This window comes from Phocoena phocoena, chromosome 18 (genome assembly GCF_963924675.1).
Source record: "Phocoena phocoena chromosome 18, mPhoPho1.1, whole genome shotgun sequence".
NCBI classification, from domain to species: Eukaryota; Metazoa; Chordata; class Mammalia; order Artiodactyla; family Phocoenidae; genus Phocoena; species Phocoena phocoena.
In genome coordinates, this window is record NC_089236.1 from 5,415,127 (window position 1) to 5,437,962 (window position 22,836).

The 22,836-nt window shown below is 43.9% G+C and overlaps 1 protein-coding gene and 1 pseudogene across 1 annotated transcript in view; one reads left to right on the forward strand and one right to left on the reverse strand.

Annotated features, from left to right (window-relative positions):
* Nucleotides 1-1,643: 1,643 nt before the first annotated feature.
* Nucleotides 1,644-22,836, reverse strand: part of FLT3 (fms related receptor tyrosine kinase 3) — a 53,713-nt gene continuing 32,520 nt past the window's right edge. Inside the window, exons 13-24 of the mRNA XM_065896328.1 lie at nt 22,712-22,818; nt 22,493-22,625; nt 22,299-22,403; nt 18,665-18,775; nt 17,510-17,663; nt 15,628-15,710; nt 13,801-13,928; nt 10,302-10,424; nt 8,353-8,464; nt 7,936-8,035; nt 7,361-7,466; nt 1,644-1,766 (exon numbers count right to left, since the gene is read on the reverse strand). Of these exons, the coding sequence (XP_065752400.1) occupies nt 1,644-1,766; nt 7,361-7,466; nt 7,936-8,035; nt 8,353-8,464; nt 10,302-10,424; nt 13,801-13,928; nt 15,628-15,710; nt 17,510-17,663; nt 18,665-18,775; nt 22,299-22,403; nt 22,493-22,625; nt 22,712-22,818 (1,385 nt within the window). The remainder of the gene's footprint in view (nt 1,767-7,360; nt 7,467-7,935; nt 8,036-8,352; nt 8,465-10,301; nt 10,425-13,800; nt 13,929-15,627; nt 15,711-17,509; nt 17,664-18,664; nt 18,776-22,298; nt 22,404-22,492; nt 22,626-22,711; nt 22,819-22,836) is intronic.
* On the forward strand, nt 10,580-12,109 carry LOC136137848 (large ribosomal subunit protein eL29 pseudogene; annotated as a pseudogene).

Sequence of the window (22,836 nt, forward strand, 5' to 3'; positions counted from 1 at the left end):
GTGCCAGTTTCTGCTGTACAGCGAAGTGACTCAGTTACACACACACACACACACACACACATACACACACACATACACACACATACATACACATACACACACGCGCGCACACATATATATACTCTTTTTCATGTTCTCTTCCATTATGGTTTATCACAGGATATTGAATATAGTTCCCTGTGCTATACAGTAGGACCTTGTTGTTCATCCATTCTCTACATAATAGTTTGCATCTGCTAATCCGAAACACCCAATCCTTCCCTCCCTATCTGCTCCCCTGAGAGGATCTTAAATGCCATCCTTCCTTGGATTGGGACTTTGGGATTAGCAGATGCAAACCATTATGTAGAGAATGGATAAACAACAAGGTCCTACTGTATAGCACAGGGAACTATATTCAATATCCTGTGATAAACCATAGTGGAAAAGAATATAAAAAAGAATGTGTATATATAACGGAATCACTTCGCTGTACAGCAGAAATTAACACAACATTGTAAATCAACTACACTTCAATAAAATAAATTTTAAAAATAAAATAAATGCCATCCCTCCTAAGAAAATATTGCCTTTTAAATATCATATTTGGTACGTACAAAAATTATGTTATTAAGTATAATACCATGAGGGGGACTTCCCTGGTGGTCCAGTGGTTAAGACTCCGTGCTTCCGATACAGGAGGCACGGGTTCGATCCCTGGTCGGGGAACTAAGATCCCACATGCCTCACGGCACGGCCAAGAAATTAATTAATTAATTAATTAAAAAAAAAAAATAATACAGTGAGGAACGCCTGTGAACCCATTACACCACCCAACCCCTAAAACTTCAAATATCATGTGAAAATGAATAAATAGTAGTAATTGTATATTCACAGCTCCGTGTAATATCATGAGTGAATCTTAGCATAATGTTGGTTGTTTTTTTTTGTTTTGTTTCGTTTTTTAATGAAAGTAGGCTCTGGAAGTCTACACAGTGTATGACACCTTTTTTTGTAAAGCTCATGAACATCGGCTGTTCTTCACACAGTCTGGGGGCAGGAGTCATGGAGCCTTTCAAAAATATGACAGAGGAATTAGCCATCACCATAGGAGAAATACACACAGGCACAAACAAAACATCTGACATGGTTTCAGTAGGTTCGTGACTCCAGTTAAGTCTCACCCTAAATCTACCATGTAAACAATTCAATAACGAACATTTCTATAGTAGAAATTTTATTTCCATTCATAAAATATATCACTAAATAGCTGGAAAAGTTACATATTATTTTAAAACATAGATTTAAAAAATCATATTAGCGTCTCCTTAGCAAAATGCTTTTGTCTTATGTATTTACAAGAATATACTATACTTCAGGTACACAATTTTCACTCAAGCCAGACTGGGAAGGCCTGTGGATGTAGGTAGATGCTCCGATAAAGTTAATTATCAGCTCTTCTTGCCCTGTGCAAAGAATGACTGGATTTTACAAAAGTCCCTTTGGAAACGAGAGTAAATACAGAGAGCTTCTAGAGAAAAGTCCAGCAAAGCAGCAGTTGAGAATATATTTTCATTTAGTGATGAAATTAATCTTGTTTTGGTAATCTACAGCCTGTTTAAGGTAGGCGGGGGGATGATGTCCTTAAAGACTAAATGGTTTCTCTAGGAATCGTCAATGTGAGCCCGTGGAGAGGGTAGCCCTGAGTCCACCGCTCTGCTGTAAGGTCGCCTGTTTTGGTAAACAGAAGGACGTTCCGAAACATGGCCATCCATGTTCTGATACATCTGCATGTGGGAAAGAGACAGGACACTTATTACCATCTGATGAAGACTTACGTGTCACATGCCTACATGGTAATCGTTACTTTTATTATGCATAGATCTTAGAAGATATTCTACATATTGATTGACAAAGCAAATTTCATCCTTTTATTAATGGAGAAATCAAGTCAGAGTCAAATATTTTATTTCCTTATTGTTTCTTCTTTTATTTTTTTTTATTTTTTATTTTTTGTTTCTTCTTTTAGATGTAAAATCTCAATCTAGAAATCCTGAGGCCATGCAGAAAAACCATAAAGGAGAAAGGCCATTTATATAGAGAATGCATAAACAACAAGGCCCTACTGTATAGCACAGGGGACTATATTCCATATCCTGTGATCAAACATAATGGTAGAGAATGTATAGATATGTATACCTGAATCACTTTGCTGTACAGCAGAAACTAACCCAACACTGTAAATCAACTATACTTCAATAAAATAAATTTTAAAAAGCTCAGAGAAAGGCCACAAAAAAGATCTGTTCTTTATGCAGTAAATACAGAGAATTGATTTCTTGGGTTTTCACTTGGGAGTTTAGTGACTTTAAAAATTTTTGTCCAAAATGAAAACAGCTCTACTTTTTTGTTTCATTATAGAGTTAATACACATTCATATAGATAAAATAAGCAATATAGAAAGATATATATATTTTTAAAAAAGCTGAAGCCACCATTATAGCTAGCTTGCCGTTCACACACAGTTTTGTGTCGGGAGGCTTGGACTGTAGGTTCTGTTGTAGAACCTTGTTTTGAACTACAAATATGTTGCTCATATGTTACATGTGTTACATCTTTTCACTATTTACTACACATGGGCACGTCCCATTTTTTAACGGCAGTCTAGGGTTCCACAGTACTGATGTACCACAGTTAAACTCTTGATGGATTGGTTGTACCACATAAACTGAAAAGGGCACACATGACCTTGTCTGTCTTTGGAATAAAGGAGGGAAGTGGAATTGCTGGACCAGAGAGGACGCACTTGTGAACTGTGACTCACATCAGCAGTCTGCCCTGCAGAAAGGTTTACTTATTCCTACTCCTATCTTCTGGGTCCGGGAGCCTTACCAGGGCTCCAGGGCCCAAGATGTGGAAGATGGTTCATACCCACTTTTGAAATTCTCTTTCTTTTTTTTTTTTAAATTTTATTTATTTATTTATTTTTGGCTGCATTGGGTCTTTGTTGCTGTGTGCAGGCTTTCTCTAGTTGCGGCGAGCGGGGGCTACTCTTCCTTGCGGTGCTCGGGCTTCTCATTGCAGTGGTTTCTCTTGTTGCGGAGCATGGGCTCTAGGCACGTGGGCTTCAGTAGTTGTGACACGTGGGCTCAGTAGTTGTGGCCTGCAGGCTCAGTAGTTGTGGCACAGGGGCTTAGTTGCTCCGCGGCATGTGGGATCCTCCCGGACCAGGGCTCAAACCCGTGTCCCCTGCATTGGCAGGCAGATTCTTAACCACTGTGCCACCAGGGAAGCCCAAAATTCTCTTTCTTAAATGAGCTTAATAATCCTTGCCATTTTGTCTTTTCTATTGTCATGAATTCTTTTTGTTTCTCTCTTTTCCATCTTGTTAGGTTGATCATGATTTCTAGGGTCCCTTTTTTCTTCTCTGCTGAATCTGAGATTATGTATTATATTTCTCCTTCACCAGTGGTTATACTTACATATTTAACACGCATTTTATTCTTGTATTTATTTAACAGTGTGGCTGCTCCCACCACAGAGCTCCTGCAGAATCTATACCTCTCCCACCCTTTTGGGAAAGCACTTTGCCTTGTTTTTTCAAAGAAGCCTCTGTTTTGGGTTTTCCCTCTTCAGTCTTAACTGCTTTCATTTTCTCGGGGATTTTCCATAATTTCTGGTCCACAAAGATCTCCTTCTTGCTTTCAGAGGCCATTATGGACTCAGTTCTATCTTTTTTTTTTTTAATAAATTTATTTATTTTTGGCTGCGTTGGGTCTTTGTTGCTGCACAAAGGCTTTCTCTAATTGCAGCGAGCGGGGGCTACTCTTTGCAGCAGTGCGTGGGCTTCTCATTGCGGCGGCTTCTCTTGTTGCAGAGCATGGACTCTAGGGCGTGCGGGCTTCAGTAGTTGTGGCTCGTGGCTCAGTAGTTGTGGCTCGCGGGCTCAGTAGTTGTGGCTCGCAGGCTCTAGAGCGCAGACTCAGTAGTTGTAGCTAGCGCACAGGCTTAGCTGCTCCGCGGCATGTGGGATCTTCTGGGACAAGGGCTTGACCCCGTGTCCCCTGCATTGGCAGGTGGATTCTTAACCACTGCACCACCAGGGAAGCCCCGGTTCTATCTTTAAAATGTATATATTTCCCATAATTTATAGGGGCTGATAGGAGAAGAGAGATGGCGTGAGTTCAGGGGCCTTTCTGGAAGCAGAAGGCATGCCTGTCCCTCCCTCATACTTCATCATCCCTTCACCCCGTCTGCTCACCTCTCCGGCTGCAGTCACCTCCTAACCGGTGTCCTTCTTTGTTTCTGTTGCTGTTGCCGTCCGAGGCACACAGGATCCCAGTTCCCTAACCAGCGATGAAACCCAGGCCCTGGTAGTGAAAGTGCCGACTCCTGACCCCTGGACCGCCAGGGAACTACCCTAACTGGTGTCCTTGCTTCCGCTCTTTTGCCTTTGTTTTCCTGAACGTACTTTTATGCATCCTTTCCTTCCCTCCATCCAGAAATATTTGCTTAGTACCCCCTAAGATCACGTAGCTTAGCAGCACATTTTACAGTTGAGAGAACTAAGCGTGATGTTACAGCTGCGTATACCATGGCGAACAAAACAGATGTGGTCACTAACCTACTCTCACGTTGACATTCATTCATTTATTTAATAGCCAGTTACTGTCTCCGGACAATGGGGTGACATCAGGTGATGTAAAGACGAGAGCACGTCATCCTAACCCTCATGGATCAAATCTAGTGATGAGGCAGACAGACCCACAAAGCAAAACTATCACACAGCCTGACTTGAGTTTCATGGAGAGGGATAGACAGAGTGTTAGGGGATTCAGAAGAAGGAACCTGAAATCGGAAGTTAGGGGAGAATTTGGAGAGGGGAAACTATTTGATCAGGCTCTTTTTTTAATGATCGAGGTATAATCGACATGTTGTTACACTTGAAATTAGTTTCAAGTGTACATCACAGTGATTCACATTTGTATAGATTGCAAAAGAATCACCCCAAGAATCTAGTTAACATCCGTCACCATCCATAGTGATCTGGGTCTTTATCAAAGACAGATATTGAAGCACGTCTGTCCATTCTAAAAATCTCATTGGTTCATCAGTGTCTGAATAATGCCTTAGCATGTTATTCAGTGAGCTCCCTGCTCTCACTCCGTACCGTCAGGGTTGGGTTAGATCTAAAGTGTTAACCTGAAATTTCTAGATGTGTTTCCCTCCCCGTCTCACTTGTTCTCCGAGAGCCATCTCCCTTCCTGGTCTGTGATGAAGCCGAGACAGAGATTCTACAAAAACCATTCACGTGGGTGCAAGGAAAGATTGGGCCAGGCATGCTGGCCTGTTTTCCCACCCAAGAGACTGGACATGACATGTTAGGAGATGTGAAGAGAAGAGACGGAGGGGCAGGGGCCTGCCCACTGTGGGCGGAGCTGCCTGGCATCGCTGTGCAGGATGTGCCTGCCTCAAAGGTGACCAGCCAAGCGGCAAGTGGGGACCGAAACCCAGTGTCTGCTTCCCAGGCTTCTGGACTGAGCCCACAGCACCTGCAGGAGTAAGGGGCTCCTCCTGGGGTGCTCATTTCACCCAAGGGGTCCCATCCTCTAACTTAGCTAAAGGTGTTTCAGCTTGCTCTCAGCGCCTTTGATACTGGGAGGGAAAGGAACCTTCCATCGCGAGGGGCAGGGAGTGGAGGAGACTGGGGAAAACGTGGAGGATGGTTCTGGAGCACAGATGCCCTCAGCTGAATCCTTATCCACGGGGATCTTGCAATTCAGCCATCCCTGATACCTCTGAGGCCCCTCGAACAGAGGGAAGCGGGTTGGGATGTCCTGTGGGTGTGGGGATGTGAGAGGGGAACTCTGGCCAGATCAAGGTCATCCCGAACAAAGCCAAGGGCACCTCAGCAGCCGTGGACCCTCCATGCTGGTCACACCAGCTCTGCAGTCTTGTTTTCCTCCACATGCCCTCACTCACCCTATACTTTAGTTACAACCCATTATTTTCCATTCTACTTTCTCAGCTCCGAACCTTTATTTATATTACTCACCCAGCCTGGAGCACCCTGCTAACCCCCATCCCCCAGAGAGCAGCCAAAATCTAAGTCTTCACAGCTCAGCTCAAATAACACCGCCGTGGAGCCACACCAACTGCCCAACAAGTAAAAATTACTCATTACTTGTTTTCCTATAAAACTCTGCTTTCGGTTTATTTTACAGTGTCCTTAACTGTTTACAAGGCATCTGCTCTGTAGCCTGTGAGTCCCCTGGGGGCTTTCCATCTCTCCCTTCTGTCCTAATTCCCTGACAATACTGAATTTCCATATGTGATTAAAAACAAAATCATAGCAGGAGGGGAAGACACATACCATCCTCACAGGTCTCTGGAAAGACTACAGAATTGAAAATGGACTCCCCATAATGTAGAAAAAGAGGATGGACAATCCATTTAAAGACTCAGATTCATATTTAACTAACATTTATCACCTGCTAAGTGTTCCCCATGTGCTAAGTCTTTTCACATACATCACCTTATTTACTCCTTACAAATCCACAAAGATTTGTTAATCCCATATTTCAGATAAGGAAACTGAGACCACCCCTCCCCCAAAGATTAAGTGACTTAATTAACTCATATCAGAAGCAAACAACGGAGCCAAGATTTGAACCGAGGTATTGGGAGTTCCAGGTTCCTTTGTTCATTTGGTCTAGGGGATGGCTCCTCTAACTACATCAGGTGGTACTGTTAAGTACCAGCAAAGTAATTCCTAGTTCCCAAAGCTCAAAGGTCATCTAGCTTAGCAACCCATTCTACAGGTAAGAAAACTAAGGCCCAGTGCTGGTATTAAGCTCTCAGGACTCCAGGTCAATGTTCTTTCCACTCTGTTACATGATTGAGTTGTATGATTATTCCACACAAAACCTTCAGGCTGAATTAGGTAAAGTCAGTGGCTTCTGGAGGTCAGGGATTACGTTTTATTTATTTGTTTGGTCCTCTGCACTGGTCACTTAAAAGCATTTAATTTCTTAATCAATTGGCTAAAATCTTCAGGAAAAGTTTTTCTTTTTTACTTTCCCCCTAAAAACACTTATCCGTAAGTATATCTAACCCCATACAATTTTTTTTTTTTTTTTTCAGGACAAGAGCAGCTTTACTTTTCCAAATGCTTTTCTTAATCTAATTATATTGAAGGATGGGTGGCCCTTTGTTTTGAGTTTAGGATTATGAGTTTGACCCCATACAATTTTTAAAGAGCAACCTAGACCAGTTGTGATGAGGAAGGCAACTTGGTACCTTTGGCACTTAGGAAATCAGCAATGAGTGTTCTGAGTTACAGAGTTCTTTATACTTTATGAGATGCTATGCTGCTACCTACCGCTTCTTCCACATCTGCCAGCTGACATCCTAAAAATGAAGTCAGGTTAGGAAAGGATGGCCGTTTCCTTGAGTCAAAAGCCCAGCAGGATTGCATTATAAAGTATCTGTGAAGACAACAGGAGAAGAAGCAAGATAGGAAATCTGAATGAAGCAAAGTGGGTCACTTTCCACTTAACGAAGCACCATTTATGGCTGTGGAGGTAGTTGTTTATGGCATGTTCATCCTGAGGCAAGGACTAGCTTAGATTTTGAACTCATATGAGAAAGGACAAGTTAGATGATGCATTTTGACAAATACAGTGTGGGCCGCAATTCAGGAGAAGGGTCCCTCAAGTAAAGGAACCGAAACCCAGAAAACATTCAGTTATGTTCAGAAATCCCCGAAACCAAAAGGAAGAGTTTTCTTTCCTTTCCTTTTCTTTTCCTTTCTTTGCTTTGCTTTGCTTTCCTTTTCTTAAGAGGAATCATGGGAACTTCATACTAAAGAGTTTTACTTTTTTTTCTCATGGGTTTGGAGCTAGACAGGCTGTAAATTTCCGATTTCAGCCGCTTTACGGTCTGACTTAAACTTACATTTCTTCCGTGGCATAAAATGGCTGATCCATTTTAAATCCACTCTGGATGAGTTTGTAGAAGTTAGCATCAGCTGGAATCCCGGGGTAAGGATTGACACCTGAGAAAAACAAGAGGGCCTATAACCATCCACTCACCCTTCAGTTGTTTAGTATTCACTCAATTGGCAAACACGATGGATTGTGGCTCCCTGGGCCAGCACTGTGGGGTGCTGGGCAGGAGAAGCCACGTTCTGGCAGGCAGGACAGACCAACGGACACCAGCACATAAAAAGGAAGGGGCTCAGGCTGCAACGGAAGTAAGACTAGGCGGGCTCTGGGTCATGGCATTTCTTCTACCCTTTGACTTAGGAGTGGGGGAGGAGCGCAGAGGGGGCACAGTGCAGAAGCCCAGGGCTCAGGGAACTGCAAGTCTTACCAAGCGAGAATATTTCCCAGAGTAATATTCCGTATGACCAGACATCGCTCTTAATTGTGTAGATTCCCTCAAACAAGCTTTCAGGAGCCATCCACTTCACAGGCAGACGGGCCTGTGTAAAATCCAAGCGGAGATTAATGGTGAATTTTCCACATACAAGCATTCCTTCTTTTCTCGTTAGCTAGGTGATCACTTTTATTCTCTCCCTAAGGCCACACTTAATGCTTCCTTGAGAAAATCGTATTCCTCAAGTGGGCTTTTTTTCACTTTCAAATTAATATTGTAACATAGTGGCCTTAAACAAACAAACTTTATTTCTTTAAAACTCAAGCTTGCACTTGGCATTGGTAAGTTTCACAGTAGACAAGCTTCCTGCTGCGTAGCCAGGCACTTCCCCAGAGGTAAGTGGAGTATTTTGTTAAGGCATTTCTTGGAAGAATTTTAGTGGAAATGCCATCCACAAGAATGTGATGGGAGGAGCATACGTCATCACTTCCAGAAATGACACCAGGCGGGTTTCTGTGGCTCTAGTAATTCTCAGTAGCATGAAAGGGGAGTTTTGAATTAGTACAGCCTCAGGTTAGAATCAAGACACGGGGACGGAGAGGTTCCTGGGGCTGAGCATCTTGTAGTATTTTCTTTTTCAGGGATTGAGAGCCCTTAACGGTGCACATTTAATCTGCCAAGTAAAATCAAAGCTCAAGAAAGATACCCTGTTTTAAATCCTATTCGAAAGGATGAGCTGGGAGAGTAAAGCAGGCTAGTCTGGTTAATTTGATGAATTAAAGGGATTAACTGTGGCTCCAAATGGAATTCCCTTTCCTGCTTAAGAAACCACCAGCTAGTAGGGTAGAAACTTCATAGCCATTATTAGTTCCTCCTATTTAAGACTGCAGCTACAATGAGGGAAGTGTAGATCCAAAATCAGCTGTGTGTTTGATTCTAGCGGGAACACAGTTTAATCTGATTTGCAACATGTACTGGACAACGGAGTTTGCTTGGTTTATTCCCATAAACGCTCTGCGGTAAGTGAATACTCCTCATGGGAAACGCTGTATCATCACGGTCGTGCACAGACGTGGGGCTCAGACCATTCATGTTCTAACCCATGTGCTGTGTAATCACGAGCAGGTGACTTTTCTGTGCCTCAGTTTCCTCAACCACAAATGGGTACTTTGAGGACCAAATGAGTCAATACACGTAAAGCCCTTAGAATAGCGCTTAGCACATGGAAAGCACAGTACCAGCATTTGTTATTATTATCACTTCACAAGTAGAGGCAATAAAGCAGAGAGAAATCACAAAAATGAACAGCCAAAAAGAACAGGGGCTTAAATCCAGGCATTGTAATTCTTAAAAACCATATTCTTTCAACTATACACGATCTTATCATCTAGTATTTTTAGTAGTTCTCTTATAAGTGACACATGTATGCTTAGGGTTTTTTAACAAGTAGATTCAGTGATGTTTTAGGTCTCCCTGTGTAACAGTAAGAGGATGACAGATATTCATTAACTAACATTTGATTGAAATACTGTGCCTTTTAAAAATGTACAGTTAATATTTAATTTACATGTTGTATTTTTAAAATGCTGTCTTGTAACAATTACCTATTCCCATAATGAAAGCATAACTCAATAGTCACTTTAGAGATTAAGGAACCGAAATAAGTTTTAAGTAATGAGATTTTTTTTTTTAAAGTGTGGATTGCACTCAAAGCCCCCTAATTGCTAGGTGTGACGCTATCTTGCTCAACTTTTATTACAGATGGAATATTTCCGTGAAGCTGCAGAAACACCTTTGAAGCACAGGAAAGCAAACTGCAGGGAGGAAGTTTTCTGAGGTTAACGTAAATCACAAATGCACTACAGGGAGTGCACGTGTTTAGATTAGTGATGACAAAAACACAAAATAACAGGATGAAACTACATGAGAAGAAGCAGCCTCACATTGCCTCTGATCACGTAGTTGGAATCGCTCATAATGTCCCGAGCCAGTCCAAAATCACCGATCTTCACCACTTTCCCGTGGGTCACAAGGACATTCCTGGCTGCCAGGTCTCTGTGAACACACTAGAAGGAACAAACTGGGAGTGTTATTTACCATGATGTATATTATCACAGAGTACAATCTTTCTTCTCATTTCAAGTTCAGTAGGAGTTACAGATGACAGAACCGTAGTTCCTCGAGGTGTCTTATCTTTACTGGGCCCTGAGCAATCATCACGATGTGTAACAAGTGCGTGAACAATTCTTCAGCCGTTGGTGCTGCTTAGGGAACGTTCCCAGAGGCCAAAGGGGCCGGGTTCTGAGAAAGCAGGTCAACCCTAGCAAGGTGCATATCTTGCGAGACACAGCAGCAGGGCCTCTAAAGGGGTTTTCAGAGCACTCTTCTGTGGGGTGGAGACAATGTCTTTTCTGATGGGAAAATACCTTTGGCAATGAAGTGGCATAATATAAAAAAAAGAGGGAAAATACTAGAAGTTTGGGAAGGTTGACTAAGGTGGAATTAGAAACAGTTCCTGAATTGAGAGATGATGTGACTTTAATTCCAGGGGTTTGGCAAGAAAATTAACTCCACGGAGGAAGATTTTAAAAGAAACAGGGATTTCCCTGGTGGCTCAGTGGTTAAGAATCTGCCTGCCAATGCAGGGGACATGGGTTCGAGCCCTGGTCCGGGAAGATCCCACATGCCGCGGAACAACTAAGCCTGTGAGCCACAACTACTGAGCCCGTGGGCCACAACTACTGAAGCCCGTGCGCCCTAGAGCCCGTGCTCCACAATGAGAAGCCACCGCAATGAGAAGCCCTCGCACCGCAAGGAAGAGTAGCCCCCACTTAATGCAATTAGAGAACGGGGATGGCCTAAAGGGAAAATGGGAGGGAGTTCCAAGAAACCAGATATACTTCAAAACATTGTTATTATCACAAGCCCAGGGGGAGAAAAGGCAGTGCCCCTTGACCTCCAATCGTGAGTAGTTTGAGAATTTACTTAATAACAGGCAGCAGCCGGGCTGGACCGACGAGGCAGATGCCTTCAACGTCTGTAAAGAAACTGGTGTCAGTGCTACTGTAGACACAGAGGTGAGAGAGGAGACTTACTCCAATAGCCGGCAGGGAACACGAGGAGAGGAAAGTGCCCGGGGACTGGGGTGGGGAAGGATTCTGAGACCGTGATTCTTTTCACTGTTGAGCAAGAACGAGGACGCCCAACTGTGGAAAGGAAAAGTAAAGACGGCAGCTCTTACTCTTCGGTCCCAGGTGCTTCGGGATCTGTGGCCCTGGTGCAGACGTGGCCAAGTCCAAGAACCACAGCATGCACAGCCAGTCCCCAAAATGGCCCGGAAACGGCGTCAAGAAACCCCGATCACAACTATCTCTTAAGGGGGTGGACCCCGAGTTCCCGAGGAACATGCCCTTTGCCAAGAGGCACAACAAGAAGGGCCTGTAGAAGATGCAGGCCAACAACGCCAGGCCCACGCGTGCACTGCTGAGGATATCAAGGCTCTCGGAAAGCCCAAGGAGGCCAAACCCAAGGTCCCAGAGGGAGCGGCTGCAAGCTCAGTCAGCTTGCCTACGTTGCGCACCCCAAGCTCAGGAAACGTTCCCGCATCGCCAAGGGTCTCGGGTTCTGCCGGCCAAAGTCCCAGGCCAAGGCTCAAACCAAGGCCAAGGCTGCAGCTGCAGCTGTGGCTCCAGCTCCGGCTCCGGCTCAGACTCCCAAAGATACCTAGGCCCTCACAAAGGCTCCAGAGTAGAGGCCTTTATCTGCCAATGTGGGAACTGAAGGACTGGTGTGACCCCTGGGCTGCTGTCTGCATGGGGCTGGTGTCCTCCTGTACAAATAAACCTGAGGCAGGATCTGTTAGCAAAAAGGAAGAAACGAAGGAAGGAAGGGAGGGAGGAAGGGAGGGAGGGAGGGAGGGAGGGAGGGAGGGAGGGAGGGAGGGAAAGAAAGAAAGAAAGAAAGAAAGAAAGAAAGAAAGAAAGAAAGAAAGAAAGGAAAGAAAGAAAGAAAGAAAGAAAGAAAGGAAGAAAGAAAGAAAGAAGAAAGAAAGAAAAGAAAGAAAGGAAGAAAGATAAGATAGAAAGAAAGAAAGGAAGAAAGAAGAGAGGGAGGAAGGAAGGAAGGAAGAGAGAGAGAGAGAGAAAGAAAGAAAGAGAAAGGAAGGAGGAAAGAAAGAAAGAAAGAAAAGATAGAAAGAAAGGAAGAAAGAAGAGAGGAGGAAGGAAGGAAGAAAGGGAGAGAGAAAAAAAAGACAGCAACATGTACTTTTAATATCCATGAGTGAAAAAAACCTTGGGATTCTAACTGGGGTTGTGAGAAATATACAGATTAATCTGGTGAGAACTGACTTTTCTTTTAAACGGTGAATCTCTCTCATATGAACAAAACAGAACTCATTTATTCAGGTCTTCCTTTTTGCCCTTTAATCAAGTTTCACAGGTTTCTTCATGAAAGAAATATATCTTATGTGTTTCTTGTTTATCTTAACCTGTTTCATAGTTTGGTTGCTCTCCTGAATAGAGTTTTTTTTCTTGTTCTTCAAAGCTATTGATTTATTTCACATTAATCTTTTTCTTAAAACTGGGATATAATTGATGTAATACATTATATTGGAGACTGTACATTTTTAAAGAAAATAAAATACAGCTGAAATGATTCTTTCCAAATTCAGGGAGAAAGAGGAGAGAGGAGGCCAAGAGAGGGCAGTGGAGGAGAGAGAGGAAGAGACTAGGAGACCAAAGGGAAAAGGAGAGGAAAAAGTTGGGGAAATAAAGAGAAGTAGTAGAAGGGAAGAAAACGAGGACAGAAAGTAGCCAGACGAATGGCTGAAATCGGTTCACAGGCAGCAGACGTCTGAAATGTCAGAGAAGAGCAGAACTGAAAAAATATTATAGAAAGAATGCAAAACTGGGGTAGAGTCCACGGTGTGAGGGGGCCCTGAGGTCTTCACATCACAGCCCCAGTGGACCTGGGATTAGCAGACCCACAAGGCTGCTGCCAGCCCACAGCAAACTCTCGAAAGAGACACCGGTGCCTTGGGCGGCTGGCTTGGCCTGAAGAGCACCCAGGATCTGAGCCTCCGCTCACCCCCTGGGTCAAATGTAGGACACAGTCTAAACAACCTGAAGTGACTGTCCGACAGGGTTACGCCTGGTTTTGAGGAGGGATTCCTGAGGACTTCCTATCTGGAAGCTTCAGGGACTTTGGACCGTCTGGGAGGGCTGTGATAACCGTCATTTAATAAGGGATCCCTGACCTTTATACTATAATTAGCCAAGAGCCCATGTAACATCCTAGGTGATTCCAACTGTGAACGGGAGGGAAAGACAGACCTTAGGAGCTGCAAGTTAAAGTAGACAAGAAAAAAAGAAAACCCCACATCTCTTCTTCAAAATTATCTTCTTGTTGGTACTGTGAGTTTCGTTTTTAAAAGGAGCTTACCGACTTAAATTCCAGAAATTCCATTCCTTTGGCCACTTGATATGCAAAGCAAAGAAGATCTTCAAAGGTAAGTACATTCAAGTCCTCTTCTTCCTCCAGCCTTTTTTGGTTTTCGTATTCAATTTCATCTGTAAAATACAACTGGTCCTCATTTTTGCCAAAACGCAAAGAAGTTGCCTTATGGAAGGGGGAGGGGCAAGATAGGGGGAGGGGATTTAGAGGTACAAACTATTATGTATAAAATAAGCTACAAGGAAATATTGCCCAACACAGGGAATAGAGCTGATATTCTGTAATGACTATAAATGGAATAGAACCTTTAAAATTGTGAATCACCATATAGTACACCTGTAACTTATATAATATTGTACGTCGGCTATACTTCAATTAAAAAAAAGAAAAGAAGTTGTCTTATAAATCTCTGTGAGCACCTCATGTGCAAATGGAACTATTACGTCATCTTCCTGGTGGCACTAGGGCTAAGCTATCTATGCAGAGAACTGTGAAGCCCGGGAAGGGTCACCTAAAGATTCTCTTTGGTTAGAGGAGTGAATTCTCCAGCTCTCTGGGGATGAGTCAGGGGTTTCTTTTGCACTAGGTAGTTTTGTCACACTGGGAAAAGAATTACCAATTATCTACTACATTTTATGAACTGTTTGTGCACTTAATTTTTTTTTAAGGGGGATGAAACTCCTCATTGTGTGTGTGACACCACTAAAGTTTTTTTTTTTTAATAATAAATTTATTTATTTATTTATGGCTGCATTGGGTCTTCATTGCTGCGCGCGGGCTTTCTCTAGTTGCGGCGAGCGGGGGCTACTCTTCGTTGCGGTGCGCGGGCTTCTCATTGCGGTGGCTTCTCCTGTTGCGGAGCACGGGCTCTAGGCGCGTGGGCTTCAGCAGTTGTGGCACGCAGGCTCAGTAGTTGTGGCTCGCGGGCTCTAGAGCGCAGGATCGGTAGTTGTGGTGCACGGGGTTAGTTGCTCCGCAGCATGTGGGATCTTCCCAGACCAGGGATCGAACGGTGTCCCCTGCACTGGCAGGTGGATTCTTAACCACTGTGCCGCCAGGGAAGCCCTTAATGTTCTTCTAGTTAATCCATTTTTTTTTTTTCCGCACTGTGTGGCTTGTGGGATCTTAGTTCCCCAATCAGGAATCGAACCCATGCCCCCTGCAGTGGAAGCACAGAGTCTTAACCACTGAACTGCCAGGAAAGTCCCAATTTACAACTTTTAAAAAGAATAACCTGATCAAATAAAATAGCTCTCAGTGTTTATTAGTAGAAACATTGACATAAAATTCACACTATTAAACTGGTGGCTTTTCACTACCTTTAAAGTAAATATGCGTTGGAACTTCCCTGGTGGTGCAGTGGTTAAGAATCCACCTGCCAATGCAGGGGACACCGTTCGATCCCTGGTCTGGGAAGATCCCACATGCCGCGGAGCAACTAAGCCCGTGCGCCACAACTGCTGAGCCTGTGCTCTAGAGCCCACGAGCCACAACAAGTGAAGCCCACGCGCCTAGAGCCCGTGCTCCGCAAAAAGAGAAGCCACCACAGTGAGAAGCCCGCGCACTGCAACGAAGATTAGCCCTCGCTCTCCACAACTAGAGAAAGCCCAGTCGTAGCAACGAAGACCCAATGCAGCCATAAATAAATTTATTTTTTAAAAATGCTATAAAGCAAATATGCATTAATAAAGCCTACAGATGACATCAGCAAAGATAAACATGCTTTTTCATTTACACACTTTTTAAAAATAGCTAACACAGAACTCTTGTATCCATTTGTATTTGGAAGTGCTACTATTCAGAATAAAACATTACCTTCGGATTGAAATGAATTCCCATTGAACCCTGAGACAGGATCTGAGTCCGGGTGTATCTGGACTTCTCTTGAACCAGGCATACTATTAAAAAAAAGTTATTTCATTATTTATGTTCTTCTTCTGAGTAGACATTTTATTAGAAAAAATACAATTCATCAAATAAATGAATTCCAATTATAAATGGGCTTTTAAATTAAAAGCATGGCATCAACTAGTCCTTTTAGTGTGTGTGGACATTAAACACATCTGCGTAACTGAGCCTGTCTGTCGAACAAGGATAAGAGTGATCCCTGTTATCTGTATGGAATCTTATGGTTCAAAGAGGACCTCACTCAATCCTTCCCACAACCCTACAAGCTGGGTGTCAAAGTCACATTTTATAAAAGAAAAACTAGGCTGGGTGAGATAAATATGATTTGCTGAAATCACGAAGCTAATAAAGAGTGTGACTTTCCCTATAAAAGTCCATGTATTATAGATCTTCTATGGAGACCTTTTAGTGTTTCATCATCCTTTTTTTTTTTCCAAGTTGGCCTTTGTAAAGCTCATTCCCTTTTCCTGTGAAATTAATAAACAGTAATAAGGAAAGTCTCTTTTACTGTGTATAATATAGAACTCTTCACTGAGGCATTTTGTATACATTATATACAGACAATGATTCAGTTTATTCCAGCATAATAGTTTACCCCAATTACAATGTCCACATCTTTAGAAAACAGCTTAATGCTTTCAGACCACAAATATTCCAAAAGTAATTGCTTCAGTGTGTCTAATACCCAGTGACTGGAAGGAATCAAAGGCACGGAGTGACCAGCATGGTGTCACTAACCATGGAGTCCTGGCCACACACGGATTCTCTGATCTAGAATTCGGATGACATTATAGAATCCTCTCAGTTTGGGAACATGAACTGAGAAACGAGTGTAAAAGGGAAGTTTGGTGTGAAATGATTAAGGGGAGCTGCACAAAGACATGCATGGGGTTTCCATGGGGTCCCTGGGGTTAAGATGCTGGTCTCTGTCTCAGCCATTAGAAGGCCAGAGGTGTGAGCTGAAACTTACATGCTAAGAAAACAAGGAATCTCAAACGGATCCTCCGAAAGTCCCCCAGTAAAGCTAACAGTCTCTGACAAACCCGCATTTAGAAAAAGGGAGAGGTTTCACGTAGGAGGGAAGTAGGGATGCACTGTGGCTTGAGGGATCATCCTATCAGAGCGCCTGTGAATTCATTCAGAGAAGGATGTCATCGAGCTATGATGTTCAGGTAATTAGCAGGAAATTTCCAAGGATAAGGGCGAGCATCCCGCCAAACCTACAGCCCTCTTGGGACTGAGAATCACTCAGGATCCCACAGATGGCAGAATATACAAGGCAGAGCATAGAGACAAATGTCACCACTACTTTATTTTGTCCCCATCATTATGTCAATCAATCCATCCTAATTTTTAGAAATCCGATTTATGAGTTTAGAGCTCTTTTGTGCAATACTCCCAGGACCTGCACTACTTTCTAGGAATATATCAAGGGCTTTGGGAAAGGGGTTCATTCTTTCTACCAACACCCATGTGTCAGCCAGGAGGCCTGACATATTGAACAATGCACCTTTCCTAAAACTGAATATATGTCTAGGATGTGATTAGGCGCCGGTGGACAGAATTGTTCAGCTACAGTACCTGTACTGTAGGAAAGGGAAAGCCTCATTGTTCAAATCAACAGGGAAACTATAACGAAAGATAAGAGACCTTTCTAGGTCTTAGAACCCACAGACCACACAAAATGCTGGAGGATGGCCTTTAGAAACTGGCCAGTGGGGTGTGTTTAACCACCATACTTTGTCTGTTCTGTAATGTATTATTATAAAACTGTGACCCAGTCTCTTACCTGGAATTAGGGGGTGATTGGAAAGTGGGATAAAAACTGAAATTATGTTCCTTGAAAATCTCCGTCCACGTCCTATGAAATTTTTCTCTTTTACTTCTTAGATAGTTGAGAAGGTCGCCATAGCAACAATATTCAAAAATCAAGTAAATTGGTCCTGAAATAGTGACAGTTTTAATCCTAGGTATACAGACACCAAATAATTTTTTTCAGACATCTGTGTGGCAGAAACCATACTCTATGAGAACTCCCTTGTCCCCTGACTTGGGGAGAGTACAGCTCTCTCTGAGCCTATCTCTTCTTGGACTTTAAATTCAATTTCAGACTTTTGCTCAAACTCCTTGGAAAGCTGTTGCCTTCCACTTTGGCCCGTGTGGCCTCACCAAGAACCACTGGCCACCTAAATTCTCCAGTTTGCAACTGGGAATAATAGGTTGACTGCGTTGTGAGCACTTGGTAAATATAAGCTGATTTGCGGTTTACCCGAGGAGGGAGAAATACATCCCTAGCCACCTCGTAAATCCATTTTCTCTTTATTTCTCTGTCCCAGTGCCTGGCTGGCTGTCCCAGAAGGAATGACCCTTGGGCACAGGGTTCGGGTACTTCTAGGCAGAAGCGAGAGAATCAGAGCACATGCTCTGTTGGATTCTGGGAGAATAGAGTTTGAAACCCCTCCTTGGCTACGCCTTACTTGAAGCAGCTCAGTTAGGGCCATGGCCAAGCTGTACAGCTCAGCACTGCATCTGGGCCAGCTCCACAGCCAGGGACAAGCACCGTCTGAGCAGGCAGTGAGACACCACAAAATGTACCTGCAGCGTTGTTATTATTATTGCGGGGTTTTTTTTTGGCTGTGCCACGCGGCTTGCAGGATCTTAGCTCCCCGACCAGGGACTGAACCTGGGCCAAGGCAGTGAAAGCCCAGAATCCTAACCGCTGAACCACCAGGGAAGTCCCTTTAAGTAGGTTAGAATATGTGTCTCATCCCGAAGAAGACAGGCATTGTCTACACTGACCCATCTGACTCTAGAGTGAGGTGTGTCCAATCCCACTTGGGTTTGGGGGCCCACCCTGTGACTGAGAGAAACACGGGAACAAACGCCCTTTTTGTCTTCAGGCTAAAACGTTTTCGATTAGGTGTTCTTAGTGGGAACTGGTTACCTGACAGGGTGCATGCCCCCAGCAGATTCACAACATTCTCGTGGCTGCCCAGGTGGGTCATCATTTTGAGTTCAGACATGAGAGCCTCTCTTTCCGAGCTGTCTGCTTTTTCTGTCAATGGCAGGGCGTTACAAATGTAAAATGAAGTAAATTAGGTATTTTAGGTTATTCGATATATTAAAATTTTCCTCAGTTCAGAGTAGATTTGCATACAAGTTTTAAAATACGTACAATAATACATACATTTTGAATAATAATACCCTATGTTTTAAGGCAGAATTTCAAAGATTGTAGCATGAAAGTTGAACCAAATAATGTGCCTTTCTACTGGACTTTCCTCTACCTACAAAATAAAAATCTTTATAATTGACCCTTAAAAAATAAAATAAAACAAAATAATAATAATACATGATTTTCCTCCACAGTTGAAGTTAATAAATATGCTGAAGGGAGAAACATACTTTTTTTTTTTTTTTTGACACCTTTATTTGTTGAAGTCATAGAGTGACAAGATGGGAATGTCAGCGAGGGTGGTTGGTTCCAGCCTGTGACCCTCAGGTCTAGAATCTTAAATTTGTCAGTGGATCCAATGGTGAGAAGCTCAAAGAAGACCAATTCCCACTGACCAAGTTCTCAAGAGAGTCCCTAATTGCCCACGAGGAACAGAACTGCTGGGTAGGCTAGAACGTATCCACTTACTCTCCCCGGCGTAAGTCCAGAGAGCTTGGCAAGTTGTATTCATCATGTTGCTTAGAGGTGTAGCATGGAGGCACCTACCGGTGAACTGAAAGGTCTCCTGTCATTGAGGCCAATGTGCCCAGGTGGTCAGGACACCCCTGCCCGGGAGGGTGCTGGAGCCCTAGAGGCAAGGGCAAGGTCTCTGGGCCTCCCTCTCCAGGCACGCCCCCACCCCCACCCCAGCCCCGTCTGTTAACATATTCTTTCGTACAGATAGAGTAACTTTTCTTTACATTCAATGGAGATTTGATTAGCTATTTCCAGGTGTCATTATTTTGTCCTGGAAGACATGTAGCCTTTATGTGGCTTTCTCAGAGCTTTGATGTCATCTGTTTTGACTTGTGTGAGCTCTCAGGGGCATCCTAATTTCCAACTACTTGGCCTGGGAGTGACATCCTTCACTGCGTGCACTGGGACCCACTGTACCTCAGGTTTTCCACTGCCTCGTGTTTTATAGGGAGTCGTGGCTTTCAGTCGTCCACGTCTTGTTCCTCGTGACCAAAAGAATATATTTTTACAGTGTGCTTAACTCTTTCAAAGCACTTTCATATACCACTACCTGGCTTTCATTCATTCAACAAGTATTTATTGAAGGCCTACTGTGTATAAGGCAATGTGCCAGGCCTTGGGGGAATAAATGATAGAAAGACACAGCCCCTGTCTTCCTGGAGCTTAGAGCCTCCTTGAAAGGGGGGACAGGTAAATGAACAATTACAATATAGTGTCATAAATGCCACATGGCACAAATAAACCTATCTTTGAAACAGAAACAGACTCACAGACATAAAGAACAGATTTATAGCTGCCAAGAGGGAGGCGGGGGGAGGGATGGATTGGGAGTTTGGGATTAGCAGATGCAAACTATTATATATAGAATGGAAACACAACAAGGTCCTACTCTATAGCACAGGGAACTATAATCAATATCCTGTGATAAATCGTAATGGAAAAAAATATAAAAAAGAATGTATACATATGTATAATTGAATCACTTTGCTGTACAGCAGAAACTAATACGACATTGTAAATCAACTATCCTTCAATAAAGAAAAATAAAAAATAAATGCCACATGGCAAATGAAAGTAGGGGTGCTGTCCCACAGAAGAGGGACACCTAACCCAGCCTAAGGGAGGGTGGGGAAGGGGACACCAAATGTCTACGCTGAGACCTGAGGGAAACTAGGAGTTAACCAGGTGAATTCACAGCGGGAAGGATGAAGAAGAACACGCCATCCTGAAAACAGGATGGGCCAAGATCAAGAAAGAGGACAGCATAGCAAAACATACAGACCCACCCTCATGAGGCTTACAGACTACGGAGGCAGCTAAGACATTAGTTAAACGATTAAACAAATATGTAATTGTAGTTGTGATCAACTTTATGGGGGGGGAAAAAAGCCCACAGAGAGCTGGGATATAGGATCTAGCAAGGAGCTTGAGCTCATCTGTGGCGTGAGAGAAGGCTTCCCTGAGCGTGGTATTTAAGTTGAGGTCTACAGGAGGAGCAGGAGATAAAGACATGAAAGGGGAAGCGGAAGCGGAAGGACGACCTGTGCAAAGGCCCTGAGGTGGGAGGGGGCACGGTGCTCCAGAGGAACTGTGCTGTAGCGCTGGGGTGAGAGGGGAGAGGCGAGCTGCAGCCATGTCGTGCTGGGCTGTGTGGACCGTTCAAGAGAAATTAAAAGCAACTGGAAAGGTTAAGCAGGAAAGTTATATGCTCTGCTTTGCATTTCATAACCATCACTTGGGCTTCAGAATCCTAAAGGAGGTAAGAGTCCATATAGAGTAGTTGCTTGGAAGGCTAGCGCCTCCATTCGGAAGGGATAGACTTGGTCTGGGTGGTAGTAACAGAGGTTAAGAGAAAAGAGGATAACTCAAGAGGCACTAGGCACGAAGCCTGACAGGAATAGCCTACAGGGAATTAGAATGAGGATGGCTGCAAGGATGAGTCAGTCCTAGGTTTCTGGTTGGCCTGCCCGGGTGGCACGTGGCCGGTCCTTGGTACTCGCAACCAATCAGTGAGAGAGGGAGGGCTGACAGAGAGCCAGGGTTGGAGGAGTCCACTTTGGATAAGCTGAATTCTAGGGACTCTGGAGACGTCCAAGCACTTGGACATAACCTGAAGCTCAGAAGGGAGGTGCAATCGTGAGAACCATTGGTACATGGGAGGAGGTCACGGGTAAGCTGAGACAGCCCATGAGCACGCGGAGTGAAAAGGGAAGGGGGCCCAGGAGCAAGTCTTCAGGAACTCCGTTGGGTGAGAAGCTGGGTGAGAAGATGAGGGGCCAGCAAAGGACTGTGAAGCAGTCAGAGGGGTAGGAGGAAACCAGAAGAGTATGGTGACGTGGAAACCAAAGGAAGAAAACACAATGAAGATGGAGGGAACGGTCAATCGTGCCAATTTCTGCCAAAAATTCAAGTAATGCCCATTAGGCTTGGTTCGCGGTGATGGTGGAGGTGATGGTCACTGATCGCTTAGCCAAAGCCAGCCGGGGGCGCTCTTGCTAAGTGAGTGATACTAAGGGGAGGAGGTTAGGGAGAGCCAGGTGGCAGCGGATGAGAAAAGAGTGGGAAGTGATACAGAAGGCGCCAATTCCCTCTTCTACCCAGAGTCTGTGTCGAAATGTAAGACACACAGCTGCCTGTAGCAATGGTATCCGCAAATATTGAGGCTGAAAAAACCTAAACAAAGAGAGAAGAGGACGAAGAGGTGGCGTTTTGTGTTCACGACTTGTATTTTATATTCATGACTTAGTTGACACCCACCCCAACGCGCTCCCTTTTTAGCTTTGAAGGATGGCAAGCAGTAACCATAGCAACGATGGAAAAGAGGAGGTGGGAGGCGTCACTTCCCCTCTTTGTGCGTCTCTGTGGCTATTGATCGACGTAACCATACCTTTCAGCATTTTGACTGCGACCTGGATTGAGACCCCTGTCTTACTGATTCCATAGGCGGTTGCATTCATCACTTTCCCAAAAGCACCCGATCCCAGGACCTTCCCTGCAAGACACATGGTGAGTGAGTGCATGTCGAAGATTTTCCAACAAGAAGGAAACGCGACAGAAGCATTTGGAACACCTAATTCTTACCAAATTCTAAATTTTCTCTTGGAAACTCCCATTTGAGATCATATTCGTATTCTCTGAAATCAATGTAGAAGTACTCATTATCCAGAGAGCCGGTCACCTGCACCATCTGTAGCTGGCTTTCGTACCGAAATTGCTTCAGAGGTGAAATAATGAGTCGATTAGCCATAGAGAGTTCTTCAGAAATGGGACACAATGATGACGTTTTACCTTTGCTTTTACCTTTTTGTACTTGTGACAAATTAGCATGGTTAAAACGGCAATAAAGGGAAGACAGAGGCCAACTGTTGCATAGAATGAGATGTTGTCCTGGATGAAAGGGAAGGGGCCTGCAAGGGAAGAGCATC